General features: G+C 40.1%; 1 protein-coding gene across 28 annotated transcripts in view; it reads right to left on the bottom strand.

The window, feature by feature from the left end:
- EPB41L3 (erythrocyte membrane protein band 4.1 like 3) overlaps nucleotides 1–12,473 on the bottom strand; it is a 139,677-nt gene that overhangs the window by 9,892 nt on the left and 117,312 nt on the right. For 17 of the 28 annotated variants that reach the window (XM_085571946.1, XM_085571949.1, XM_085571954.1 and 14 more), the window contains exons 13-17: nucleotides 9,286–9,852; nucleotides 5,223–5,276; nucleotides 3,326–3,361; nucleotides 3,093–3,158; nucleotides 2,426–2,617 (exon numbers count right to left, since the gene is read on the bottom strand). In XM_085571946.1, coding sequence (XP_085428072.1) covers nucleotides 2,426–2,617; nucleotides 3,093–3,158; nucleotides 3,326–3,361; nucleotides 5,223–5,276; nucleotides 9,286–9,852 — 915 coding nt within the window. The remainder of the gene's footprint in view (nucleotides 1–2,425; nucleotides 2,618–3,092; nucleotides 3,159–3,325; nucleotides 3,362–5,222; nucleotides 5,277–9,285; nucleotides 9,853–12,473) is intronic. The other 11 variants (XM_085571958.1, XM_085571959.1, XM_085571963.1 and 8 more) reach the window with 4 other exon arrangements.

Genomic DNA, 12,473 nt, shown 5'->3' with positions numbered 1-12,473 from the left:
GCCAATGGAAATCCTATGACTGGCATGATAAAAGGGTACATATTCTCAAGAGGAAAGATAGAAATTTAAAGAGAAATATGTCACTAGAAAGGGATAAATGGTTCAGCTCCCTGACTGCGAGGAGATGCACAACTCCTTTACTCCTAAAGTCTTGATTTCATCCAATTCAGGTCAGATTAAACATTGTCAAGGACTTTGTCAATATGATGGCTCTCATGTTCTACAGCTATCTGGCTATGATCATGGAAGATATTTATATATTTTTCATCACTAAGGAAAACCAAATTATTTCCCCATCTGTTCTAAGAAACCAAGTGCAACCAGTGGCTTAAAGTCACACTGACCAAACACTCACGTGCTATGTGCTCAAAGATCATATTTTGAAAATACATATTTTCTCTTCTGTTCTTGTTTTATTATAAGAAGGAGCTACAGGTAACAGCACTGAACATATTTCTAAAGTGGATAATGTGTAGCTTCTTTGACTAGCAGAAGGCACTACACCATCTTGACTGCTTCTGCATTTCTTAGTAGACATACAGGTACTGATTTTGACCTATGGATGGCTTCAGCTTTTTCCTGAAAAAATCCCCTCTCATCAGGACAAATGAACTGAAACCATCTCACTTACTGGGACCAAAGGAATGGCCAGGAATGTTATCTACAGCAGAAGTCGCCTCAGAGTTAGGCTCTGATAGCTCAAGTCTGTTCTTAATTTTCCAAATAAATACCTTCATTTAGATGAGGTTCTGTGAAACAGATGTGCTACTTAGATGTATGTATAATTCTTGTTCTTTTCCTTTCCAAATGAATGGTTAAATTCAGATGTATTTTCTCAGGGTGAAGCCTACATAGCTGTGTAACACTTTTATACTGCTTGTGTGTTTTAATTAAAACTGTTTATTACATTCCTAAAGTAATAAAGATGTAGTAGTACATTACTACATAAAGATATTAAACAAACAGGCTGGTGTTAAGTTTCCTTCCTTCGCAATCCTCTGATTCAGGCTCAGCTAGCCACCCTTTCCAACAGTTCCTTATATATTTATGATGATAAATGCATCCTGTTCATTGTACTTACAATTTTACTTTTTAGAAGGATAAATCTTTATTTTCAACTACAATCAAACCAACCTGCTTTTAGGGTCTGTTACAATTCCTGAGCAAGGCAGTAGGAGCAACACTAAAACTCTTCTATCCTCCCCTCAAAAAGGAAGCTTTGAGCACTGAGCCTGTATTTTTATGTATTTTAATGCAACATGACTGCCACAGTAATGCACATCTGGTGCCAGCATCAGCAACTGGCTATAAGGTGGGAGAGGAAGACGTGAGACCCCTTTCCTCGGCAATATCCCTTTTCCCTATAAGGAGAAGTTGCATGCCTCCAGGGATGCCCTTCCCCAGAGTTATGGGTCTGCAACACCAACCTCTGAGGTGAGAAAGCAGAACACTCTTTCAATTTATACTTTCCAGACAATTTTTACTGAGTTCCCTATACCATTACATCCCCCAGTGCTGTGGGCACAGAAACAAATCTTATGACCATTTATTGGTTTTTAATGCTAAAACCAAGACAAAGTCATAAAGATAATTTCTGTGAGACAGAAACCATATATGCATTCATAATAGAATAATAATAATAAAAAAACTTTCAGGCAGACCATACAAGCTTATTTCTTTTTGCTCCACTGGACTTAAGCCAAGACTCTGCGCTATGTATTTTATTGCACAACAATTGTGCCCTTGCTACCCCTACATGTCCTTATCTACCTACAGATCAAGTAAACGCCAGCTTTTAAACTGCCAAGTTTCTTACAAGCACTTCAAGACTGCACAGTGAGTAAGATTGTTTCACACACACACACTGCGGGAAAATGCAGATACTTAGCAATCTGCATTGGGTCTTCAATGACAGCATCCAGCAGACTGCAGCAACCATCAGGTTCCTTATGGAACTGAACAAGAAGGTCCAATTATCATCATTATTTCTTCCCTATTTTCAGAAACTGAGAGTTCTGCCCTTAGTTCTGTATTTTCTTTTCAAGCTTGGCACCACAGCCCCCACCTGTCTCCCAACCAGTCACCATTGTTTAAATTTTCTCTCCATCACTTTCATGGTTTCTTTCATGCATGGCTGGACTTCCTCAAGCTCACTGAACCTGTAACAACACCTGTATTTTGCACCCTCAGAGAGACCCAGTTCTGCCATGCAGCTTCCAGTGAATTCTTTATGTACACATGTATTTAGATATGTATATATTTATGGTTTCTACTCTTCCTCCTATCTTTGCTGCCTATGTTCTGAGAAAAGGGAGTGCCTCCAAGCAGGGATTGGCTTCTAACTATGGTCTCTAATCTAGTGAGAGCTGCTATAAGTAAAAATGCATAGACAAATACATAATGAAGCCTTTCAGCTCACGCTGACCTCTTCAGGCACTAGTGGTTCAATCATAGGAGCATCCTCCTGCCTTGCTGCAAGCCGAACGGGAGATGTGGAAAGCCTCTTCTCCCACTCATTAGACACAGTTGTTTCTGTGGAGGTTTCCAAGAAGGTGCGTTTCAACTCGCTTATATTGGTCTGATGTTTCATCAGATCTTCCTGGGTTTTGTCTAGATCCTAGACAGTTTTAAAAGAATAGAGCAGTTTGTGATACATCCTCAGCCAACCAAACTTTAGAGCCAAAACACACAACTTGGTTAGTATAGAGGGAAGTAACAGCTCAGGGAGCCGGGGAGCACAGCACTAACACAACACTCTGTGAAAATGTGGCATTTTGAAAGAGAACAGCATAGCATATCTCATACAAGTGAGTCTAAATACATTCTTAAAGAGCCTGTCCATATTGCTATAATTTGCACCTGATAAAGAGGCTCCATACAAACATACATATGTGCGTGGAGGCACACACATAGAGGCACACGCATATATCAATATTGATAGTACAGGTTAGAGGAGTCATCATAATCTGAGAGAAAAAATAATCTATTAGCAGGTGGGAGTACACAGTTCATGCATCATAGTGCAGATCCACAGTTTACCACTAAAACTAACACACATGTACGTACATGCACTGGTATATACCAATACCAACCTCTAACATAAGATTACTATGTTTGACATACACATTTTCACCCTGTATTCGCTTAATCAGACTATTCTGAAAGAAGTGAAAAAGAAAGGGAAAAGTAAGGGACACAGTATTGAAAGGATACAAAATGCTGTTTCTACACATTTCTTCACAGAGAACTGACAGTAACATGCTGAAAGAGGTGAACACCTCCAACATTTATACCTGAGCAACATCTAGACCTTTTGTTTCTGTACCTGTGCCTTTAGATCTCCGTCCTCCTCTTGATCCGACTGCCAGCATAAGAAAGATTGGAAAACAACACCTTACCCACTTGTATGAATGAAGGCTTTGTGAACATTGGTGAGAGGTACACACTAGGTTAGAATCCCATTTTCTCCTCATTAAAGGTTTAAGGAGAAGGAGTAGACACACTAGCTTTGCACGGTTTTCCTAACTCAGAGCAAAGGCCCACTTCTCAGATTTGTGTTTTGCTATCAAAAGGGTGTTAAACATTTCCCTTTAATAAATATTGCTACACTCCAGATTAATAAATCTTGATTTATAGAGCAGCGGTTGTACCTTCTCACCAAGGTCGCAGCTAATCTAGGACAGAACAGCAACAGAAAATGCTTCGGAATTCCGTAATTCCAGAATTTACACATAGGACATAATCTGGGCCACAGGCAAAGCTTTGCATAAACTCACCATGGGCAAACAACCTGCAACACTTTCTAAAGAAAGAAGCACTTTTTATTTGCTTAAAATGCTATTTCCCTAACCACAGTCCCTTTCTGTATTTCTGTAATTTTATTTCATATTTCGCCTGTATACATTCTTTCACGACCTATCATCTGGAATGGCTCACACATCCTGTCCACTTCAATGCCCATTTTCAAAAGCAGCACTGTAAAGACAGTGCCAGGAGCCCTGTTTCCAAGGGTGCAATTTTCAGGTGGCAAATATACCACATATTTTGAAAATCAGGTATCCATATGAAAAACTGAAATGTGCTATATCTTCTCCTCTAAATAAAGATGGCAACTAGGATATTAACATGAAATTTTGAGTATTAAACTGAACATTTTAAATTTCACAGTTGTATGATTATGTTTTACTTTCTACAGTGCTGAAGGCCTGAAGCTATGCAGTGAAAGAAGCACTTCAAAGCATCTTGTACTTCTGACTCAACAGACTTTATGCTGTTGCACTGTTTGAATTCTTTTAATGCCCGTGCTGCTATTTTATTGTTAATTTTTCATATAGTCCTAATTAGACAAATAACTCATGGGAAAATCTGTTGATTACTTTACAACTCCGTTCAAATTTATTCTATTTACAGCCAAGGCTGAATCGTCCTGATGCGTCATACAGAAAAATTTTCCTTGACGATAATTTTAAGTCTCAAATATTAATGAGATCCTTCTGAAAACCTAGAGTAATGTTTGTAGTAAGACACTGTCTTCTAGCAGATGTCAGACGAAATTCAGCTCATGTTTGCAGTTGCAACCATATTAATTATGAAAGCATTATATGCACTTCAGTGAAGTCACATAGGGTTGAATTTGCCTACACAGTCTATGTACCATGTTGTGGATATGAGGCTTCTTAGCGCAAGGAAAATATAAACATTTTACATTTCTCCTCTGAAAAGAATACCTGGACTAGCAGTGGCCATATGTGAAGATGCCATGTGAAATTAAAGAAAAAACTTAAGATATTTAAAATGTGAGAATATTCAGTAAATTTGAAAAGAGCTTTTTATTGTCTCTTCCTCACGTTCCCACTCAGGCTTCAGAGTATAAGAGCAAACAAGCAAACAAAAATCCCCAGGGCACGATCTGGCCAGCAGAACCCACTGAGTGGGCAGCCCTGGCACGGGTGACACCACCACTGCCCCACTAACCGCACAATGCAGAGGCCTTGCAGCTTCCAAACCCAAGTCAGCAATACGAGGAACCCACAGGGAGCACTGGAAACTCAACTCTCCTAGCAAAGCTCTCCCGCTTGCAGGCACGCACATGCACACACGCGCAGGGAGGGATCCTGAGCTGCCGTAGCAGACATGCGGTCTAGCCCCAAGGCCCAGGGTCGGGAAGAGACGAGGCCAAACGCTCTCCCCTGCCATAGCTGGGTGCTGGCGACTGTACAAACCTCGGTGGCAGTGGTCTCACCATCAGCCGCAGTATCCGTCTGCTCACTGTCAGTCTATTGGGTTAGACAAGTACCCGGGTCCCGAGAGGAAGGCAGGAATAAAGAATAAACCCAGCTCATCAGTACACGCGGCTCACACGGGGAACTGTTAAACTCAACATCCCTGTGAACTGCATTAGCATTGCTTTTTGAACAACGCACATGTCAAAGAAGCAAAATAAAAATGCTATATTAGTAAACAGAACAGACTCAGAGGAAGACTCGAGGCGTACTGTACACAGTATATAGCTTTACTGGAACAAATTTGTAAGCCAAACAAAACGTTACTGGAAAAGTGTTATTTGAATAACATTTTTTTTTTTTTAAGAAAACCAGGTAGCTTAAAAAATGGGGAAAAAAGTGACTAATATTTTCTAATCAAACTTTTCCTCCCATAATGATTTTTTACAGAAAATTATTGAACTAATTTTTGTTCTAGCCAATATAAAATGGTGGTTAAATTTTTATCTGGAGGGGAAAAAGACAATTAAAGAAAACAACCACAACAAAGCTACTTTAACAGTCATCTGACTTTCAGCCCCTCATTTGTATAGAGGTTGTTCTTGTCTCCACATTTACACACCATTACCAAGGAGTTCAAATAACTGCACCCCCAGCCCATCTACTGTCTGTCTGTGGAGTAATGGTAAGGCTCAGATCCCACTCGGTTCCAATAAAGAGCAGCTGATAATTGTTAATGATAGTAAAAAGAAAGAAAACTGCCATTAAAAGAAGAAAAAAAAAATACTTCCCATTCCATTTAAGAGTATGGATGAAAGCAGGAGAAAAACAAAAGTAACTCCCCCCACCCTCCAAACACTTAGTAGGTATGAGTGATAAAAATGAAACAAAGCACAGCATTGCACAGACTGATCTATCCCTGCTTTGCATGAAGAACATTTTAGTGAAGAACTCAAGTGTCAAAGAGAGAGTGGAGTGGAGGTTACTACAGGTTGAGAAGAGAGTTCAAACAACTACCCTGATGTCAGGTAAGCATATGGAAAACTAGTAAGTAAAGTACACCCTACTGCCCCAGACTGGCAGATCCAAGTTGTTTTGATAGCAGTGAAAGCTCTGGTTTCCATTAGTGATTTTCTGTGGTCCTTAGATAGTAACCTAGGCAGTCAATTTAAAGCCAAGACAACACATTTCATCCTCCAATCACATCAATATGAATAAGAATACAAGAACAACCTACTGGTGGATGGAATATAAGTCTTAGCTTTCCTAAGCTAAAAAATTTCCTCCAATTTTTTGCCATTTTCTAACAACTCCATTGTGTCATGAGACAATGTTTTGATTTTTTTCAATAGCTTTTTTATTCTTTGAAGAGTTTTTATTGTTTGTATGACAGACAGAAGAATAAACAAGCATTTTCCACTACTTGCTAAATGCATGAATGCAAGTCACATTAAATTTTTCAAGCCATGACCACTCTTGAGACAGACCACATTTATTTTTAAATGGAAGTATAATGTCAAAGCAGTCTATTAGGCTGGTCCAATTGCTTTCATTAAAATGCTGGAAAATTATTGCTTTATTAAAAAAGGATCTCATATCTTTATAAAATTATAGGCAATTGTAAAGGTATGGCAATAGAAAAAAAGTATGCATTGTCACTCCTGTTTACAAAAAAAAAAAAAAAAAAGAAGCAAAGAGTAATTAATGCATCTAGGCATTTAAAAAGAATTAAAAATTGTGTCAAGGCACTGTAACACAAGTTTGGCAGATAGGGTTCATTTTAAGAACTTGAAGTCAATAGAAAATTAGCTGCTAAGGTAAAAAACACAGAAGCTAGTGAATTCCAAGGGGTGAGATTCTGTCTTTGCATGGACTAACTCCAGATGCATAGCTCAAGGTAGAACAAGCTCAACAACATAAGGCACTGGTTCAGGATACTGGCTGTAGTCTTCTGCATCTCTGTGTGCAATCTTTTGTGAACTGTGGGGGTGGAAAAGGTTCCTATCTCTTTTGCCATAAGTGGAATGAAATCCTAAATAAAGCATAAAGCTTGCTTTATTGCAACATGAATGTCTGCTGATAAGCCAATCAACAGCCATGGAGTCGAAGACAACATTACTGAGTTACTTGAAATAAAGATCTGGGGTTATCACAGAGCAGGGAATGATGAGTTAAGGCTAAGCAAGGCAGGTCTCCTCTGGAGTGAAGACTAAGAAAGGCCAGGCTCAGCACCAAGATGGGCTGAGGTACAGCTGAGGTGGGGCTAGCGGGCAGCCAAGGGCTGGAGCAGGACAGAAGGCAGCTTCTGCTGATGTGCTGTGGCTGCACCTCTCCTACCTTGTGATCGTAATTGCTGTGATTTGTTTTGCCAATGTAATGCAGACATGCCCGAGTTTAAGACATATTCACTTTCATGCAATATTTTGAACAAGAAATACCCCGTGGATTAGGCACAAGTCTGTGTTGTCTGCCAGAAAGCACTGCCAGAGTAATCACCCTCATAAAAGAGTGATACTAAAAAGCCTATTTTAGATGTTTTTATGCTCAATACTTCCTAACTTTACTAACAAAAAGAAGTGCTCATTTCTGAAAGAGGAACAGACTAACGTATTACATAAACACACTGCCTCATTATTGCCTCTAGGGCTGGAACTATATTAATGCTGTTACTGCTATTAGATTAATCCAAGTGCAGAGCTAATGCAAATTGAGACTTAAATGCTGTCTCAAAATGAGGACAAGAAATAAGACAGCAGCATTTTGGATGCCTTTTATCAGAAATTGTACATTATTTTTAGTTGTAAGGCATCACAGAGCCAAAAGCATTTAAAGACAATGTTTTTACAAGACAAATTGATGTGACTTTTGGCTTTCCATAAAAAAGAAAAATGAAATCTTGCACCAAGTCTTACAAAGCAACAGCAGCAGATGAGAAGGTTCTAGCTGGTTTATTGAAGAGAGCTACTGCAATGGACTATTGACAAGTGGCCAAGGTGGCGTTTTACATGGCCAACTGGTCTGTGATTATCTGATCTGGGTTTTTTTCTTTATATACAAAACAAAACCATACTTTTGTATTTGAAGTTGAAGAAGAAAATAGAAAATCAAGGAAAACCTGAACTCGTTATTTTATTCTGTCAACCAAGAATAATCAGGCTCCAGCAAAAACTGAGATGCCAGTTACTCTGTTACTTAAGCAGATTCCTTTCCTACTTCTGGATTTACCAGCACATCCACAGTACCCAGAACCACTGCAGACTCCTACTGTAGCTGATTCCTCTGCCCATGATGACCCTGGTGGCTTGAGGCATCAGTTTTGGCAGTGCTAATCTAACACTGCAAATGTCAAGACAGCCCACATGGCAAACTCCCACAACAGCTGCAGAACAGCTGTCCCAATCTGACCCCTCACTGATATGCTGGATTTAACCATGGGAAAACAATTTAATCTGCAGCAGAGATGGGATCAAGGCTGAAAATCAAGATCCAGGTTTTGCTGGACCAGAAAGCCTTTTCTGGGGTTCAGTTACAGCTGATAGCCTTTTGCAAAAAGCTGAGTCCATCTGGACTTTGAAACGACAAAAGCTGGTGAGGGTGCTCATCACTGTTAGGTAGCTAGTCATATAAATATAGATACATATTAATATATTTGCATGCTTCAGTAATTATGCAGAAAATTATACTTAATACTGACTATTTAGATAACTACTCTAACCCTAGTATAAACTGATAGAGGGAAGAAAAAGCTCTTTTCATTTAGTGCTAGTCACTTTGTACCAACTGACACAGTTCAAGCCAAGCCTCTTCCACACAGTGTTGTGCCTAACCCTGGGCTCCAAGCTGTACTCCCAGAATGAGAAAAAAATAAAAAAGAAGAAGAAAAAAAAAAAACCAAAAAACCAAAAAACAACAACCCCCAAACCAAAAAATAAACCCCTTCTAACATATCAGCACAGACAGAAATGAGGCTCTGAAAGTAGGACCACTATTGCAGCAATCTAACACTGGTTAGGACTGAAGCACTGAACACGAAAAAGAGTGTGTTCAATGCCGAGGTACACACCTCTTCCTCTGAACTGTCACTCAGGTCATTGGCAAGTGAGGCACTCAAGGAGGCCGCCTTGGGCTCCAGGTAGCAGAGGCACATAGCCAGAGGAAAGGAGAGAGTGAGGGCGTATGGCACTGAGAAAGAGGCAGAGAGCAGAAAGAAAAAAATGAAGAGGAAGCAAGGCACGAGGGAGGGGGAGCGGATGGGGAGGTAGTGCTGCACACTGGCAGGCAGGAGGTTGGTTTCGGAGAGGTTAGGGAGTGACAGGTAGCCATCGTCATCCAGGAGGGAAGGAAATGACTCTGGAAGTTGCAAGGAGAAGGAAAACAGTGTTCCGCCTCTGCCAGCTTTTTGCTTGTAGCCAAAAGCCATGTCTTGCTCGGCGGAGCAAACTCGCCCCTTTCTGTCAGAGTCTGGCTCCAACTCGCTGTGTTTTGGAGCGCTCTCTTTGGGGGCCTCACAGCCTAAGGACTTTGTCCAAGTGCTCTCCTTGCATCTCCTGCGAAGCTTTGCTGAAGATACATGGGGGCCAGGCTGAAAGGATGGCGAGGAGTGGTGGGAGTCAGTGCCAAGCAAAGATGGCTGGTGACAGAGAAAGAGCAGCAAACAAGGCGCAAAAGCAAAAGGACAAAAAGAAAACTGTAATTAGTTAATTTTCTTCTGTGATGATAAATAATATATATTATATATATAAAATTATAAACAGTATTTTAACGCTACAGGTTTCCACCAAATTGAATGGTGCATGTTCCCATGCCACACACCACAGGTATTAGCGAATCACGCTTCCAGCTTACAAAAGGCAACTTCTTGATTCAAAATTTGTCTAGTCCTCTGCAGCGCAGGATTTACATAAAAGCCTCCATGGCCACATAGGGAGTTTCAGGTGTTGCCAATTTTCACTTACTGCAAGATTGGTTTCCGATCATAAAGTTTTCAAACATGAAATATATGGAGAGCAACAAAGAAGGAAACATATTTCTGGTACCAGCAGTACTTGTGACAGCATTCTTGCAGTCGGGAGGAGACACGGTGAGGGCTGAATGCTTCCCATCTATGCCTTGGACAACCTCAGCAGTAATAATTAAAATAATTCCATTATATAATATTATTATATATAATTAAAATAAATCCAAGGACTTTAATTTCCTCAACTGCAATATTTTAAAAAGAAAATAGAGACCATAAATCAAATTAAAACACATTGTTGTTTGATGGGGGGAGCAGAAATCCATTCTTCAATGCTCCTGATGGAGAAAAACTGCTCAACAGATATCCCAGCAGCCGGTTCCTCAGCACAGCTCCCACCACTGGCCCCTGCTGGGCATCACCACAGCCCTGCCCTCACCTCTGCTCACTGTGAGCCCGAGCAGGCAGTGCTGGGGCTCAGCCCCTCCCAGCCATGCAACCTGCCAGCCCCTCCATGCTGCCACTTCTTTGGCTGTACACTGAAAGAAGGGAGTTGAGACTTGTGGATCAGCAGACCCCATGCTCTCTCACTGGGGATCTGAAGTGGGGCTGGCTAGAAAGAGTCCTTGCCCCACACTGCCACGTCTTCTCATAATCAAAATGTAATCCTTTACCCATAGTGAAGAGGCAAAAATGACCCTGATGCTTTTGCTACAAGTTTTACCAAAATGCCAAGAATACTGGCTACCAACAAGCAGCATCTGCTTTGATATGCCACTTGTAGGGCATTCAACTAGCCTTTCAGGACATTTGAGGTCAAAAAACTGGTAGGAGGAGGGAGGTGATTCAGTGGAAATGGTGATTGTCATTTCACATGTTCCCTGCAAGCATACACCACTGCTCTTTAGAAGGACAAAAACCACTGTCATCACCAAGACACATACCCACTACAATATCTGCCACAACGCTGATGGATCAGAGATGCTTTGGCCAAAATCCACCAAGTGCACATAGCTGAAATGGCCCACAGTATCCACGATAAAACCCTAAGTGCCTGAGCTGCTCCATCCATATCATATCTCCCCAGAGAGCTATAATAGCCATTTCACTTTCACTCCAGGCTCCCAAAAGCAAATTACTTTAAAGCCACAACAGCATTTGCCTCCAGTTCAAGCCGGTGTTGAACTGAAGGCAAAAAGCAGATTCAAGTTTTAAATGCCAATTGCTACTAAGCCTGAATTTTACCAGGTATATTAATGGTAGGAGTGGGACATAAGCCAAGTAATTACATAGAAGAACTTCTTTCCTTCCTCCTTCATATTTCCCTTTCTCTCTTCTCTAACAATCTATCAATTCAAGGAATCTGTATTCCCAACCTAAGCAATCAGAACCAAGCCTAGCTTCAAACCACTTACAAATGTCTTTATGGGCTTAATGTAGTAAGCTCAAGTCAAAACAATGCTGATGGACTCACAGGTTTTTGTGTGAGCTAAATACACACACTAATACAACTTCTCTTTACTGTAAAGACAAAAATCCAAAGTAAATGTATTCTTTTCTAATTCAAACTATTCATTGCTAACATATTTACAGTATTAATATTTAGAATAACTTCTGGTACTTAAATACACATGGATAAAACAAAGGCAAAATGTCTTAAGGAAAAGCTGCAAACATACCTAAAACATTTATATGCCCTTAAAAGGGATTTGATTTCAAGCTTGTATTGTGTTTCTTGAGACATTCCCTTTATGATGACAGACAAATCTGTTAGCAGGTCCATGTGGAAGCAGGACTGAGGTCTCTGTAGGATTACAGAACTGAAACTCTATTTATGATGGTTTAAAAAGAACTCATCTCTTGAGTGGGGGTAAAAATCAATCATTTGTGCATATATAAGATCCATCAAATTAGTCTCCTAAATGATCTCTGAGTATTTCTAGCCATATATAAGGAACAGCTAGATGATCTTCAAAATGCAGCTGATCCCTCCATTGATTTAAATTAATGAACACTTGGAACAGAACTAGCTTCTTTTGGATGTTTTCTACATACTTGATTTTCATCATTCTTTCTCTGTGTGGAAACCAATGGAGTTTCAAGAAGACCCCAGTTAAATTTTGTAAAGATTATCTTTTAAATGCTACAATACAGCACACGCTTTCAAAAGAAAACCTCTCTCATTAGCAATTTTCAGTAACTCAATTTGTTTCTGGTTTTCAGTACCTTAACTGCAACTCTTTTTGAGAACTTGATCCTTTTGCTATGTAGCTCATCGTGGCCTTATATGATCA

This window comes from Lonchura striata, chromosome 2, assembly GCF_050655825.1.
Source record: "Lonchura striata isolate lonStrDom1 chromosome 2, ASM5065582v1, whole genome shotgun sequence".
Taxonomy (NCBI): Eukaryota; Metazoa; Chordata; class Aves; order Passeriformes; family Estrildidae; genus Lonchura; species Lonchura striata.
The sequence above is the reverse complement of the archived record's forward strand: the minus strand, read 5'-3'. Positions and strand labels throughout refer to the sequence as shown.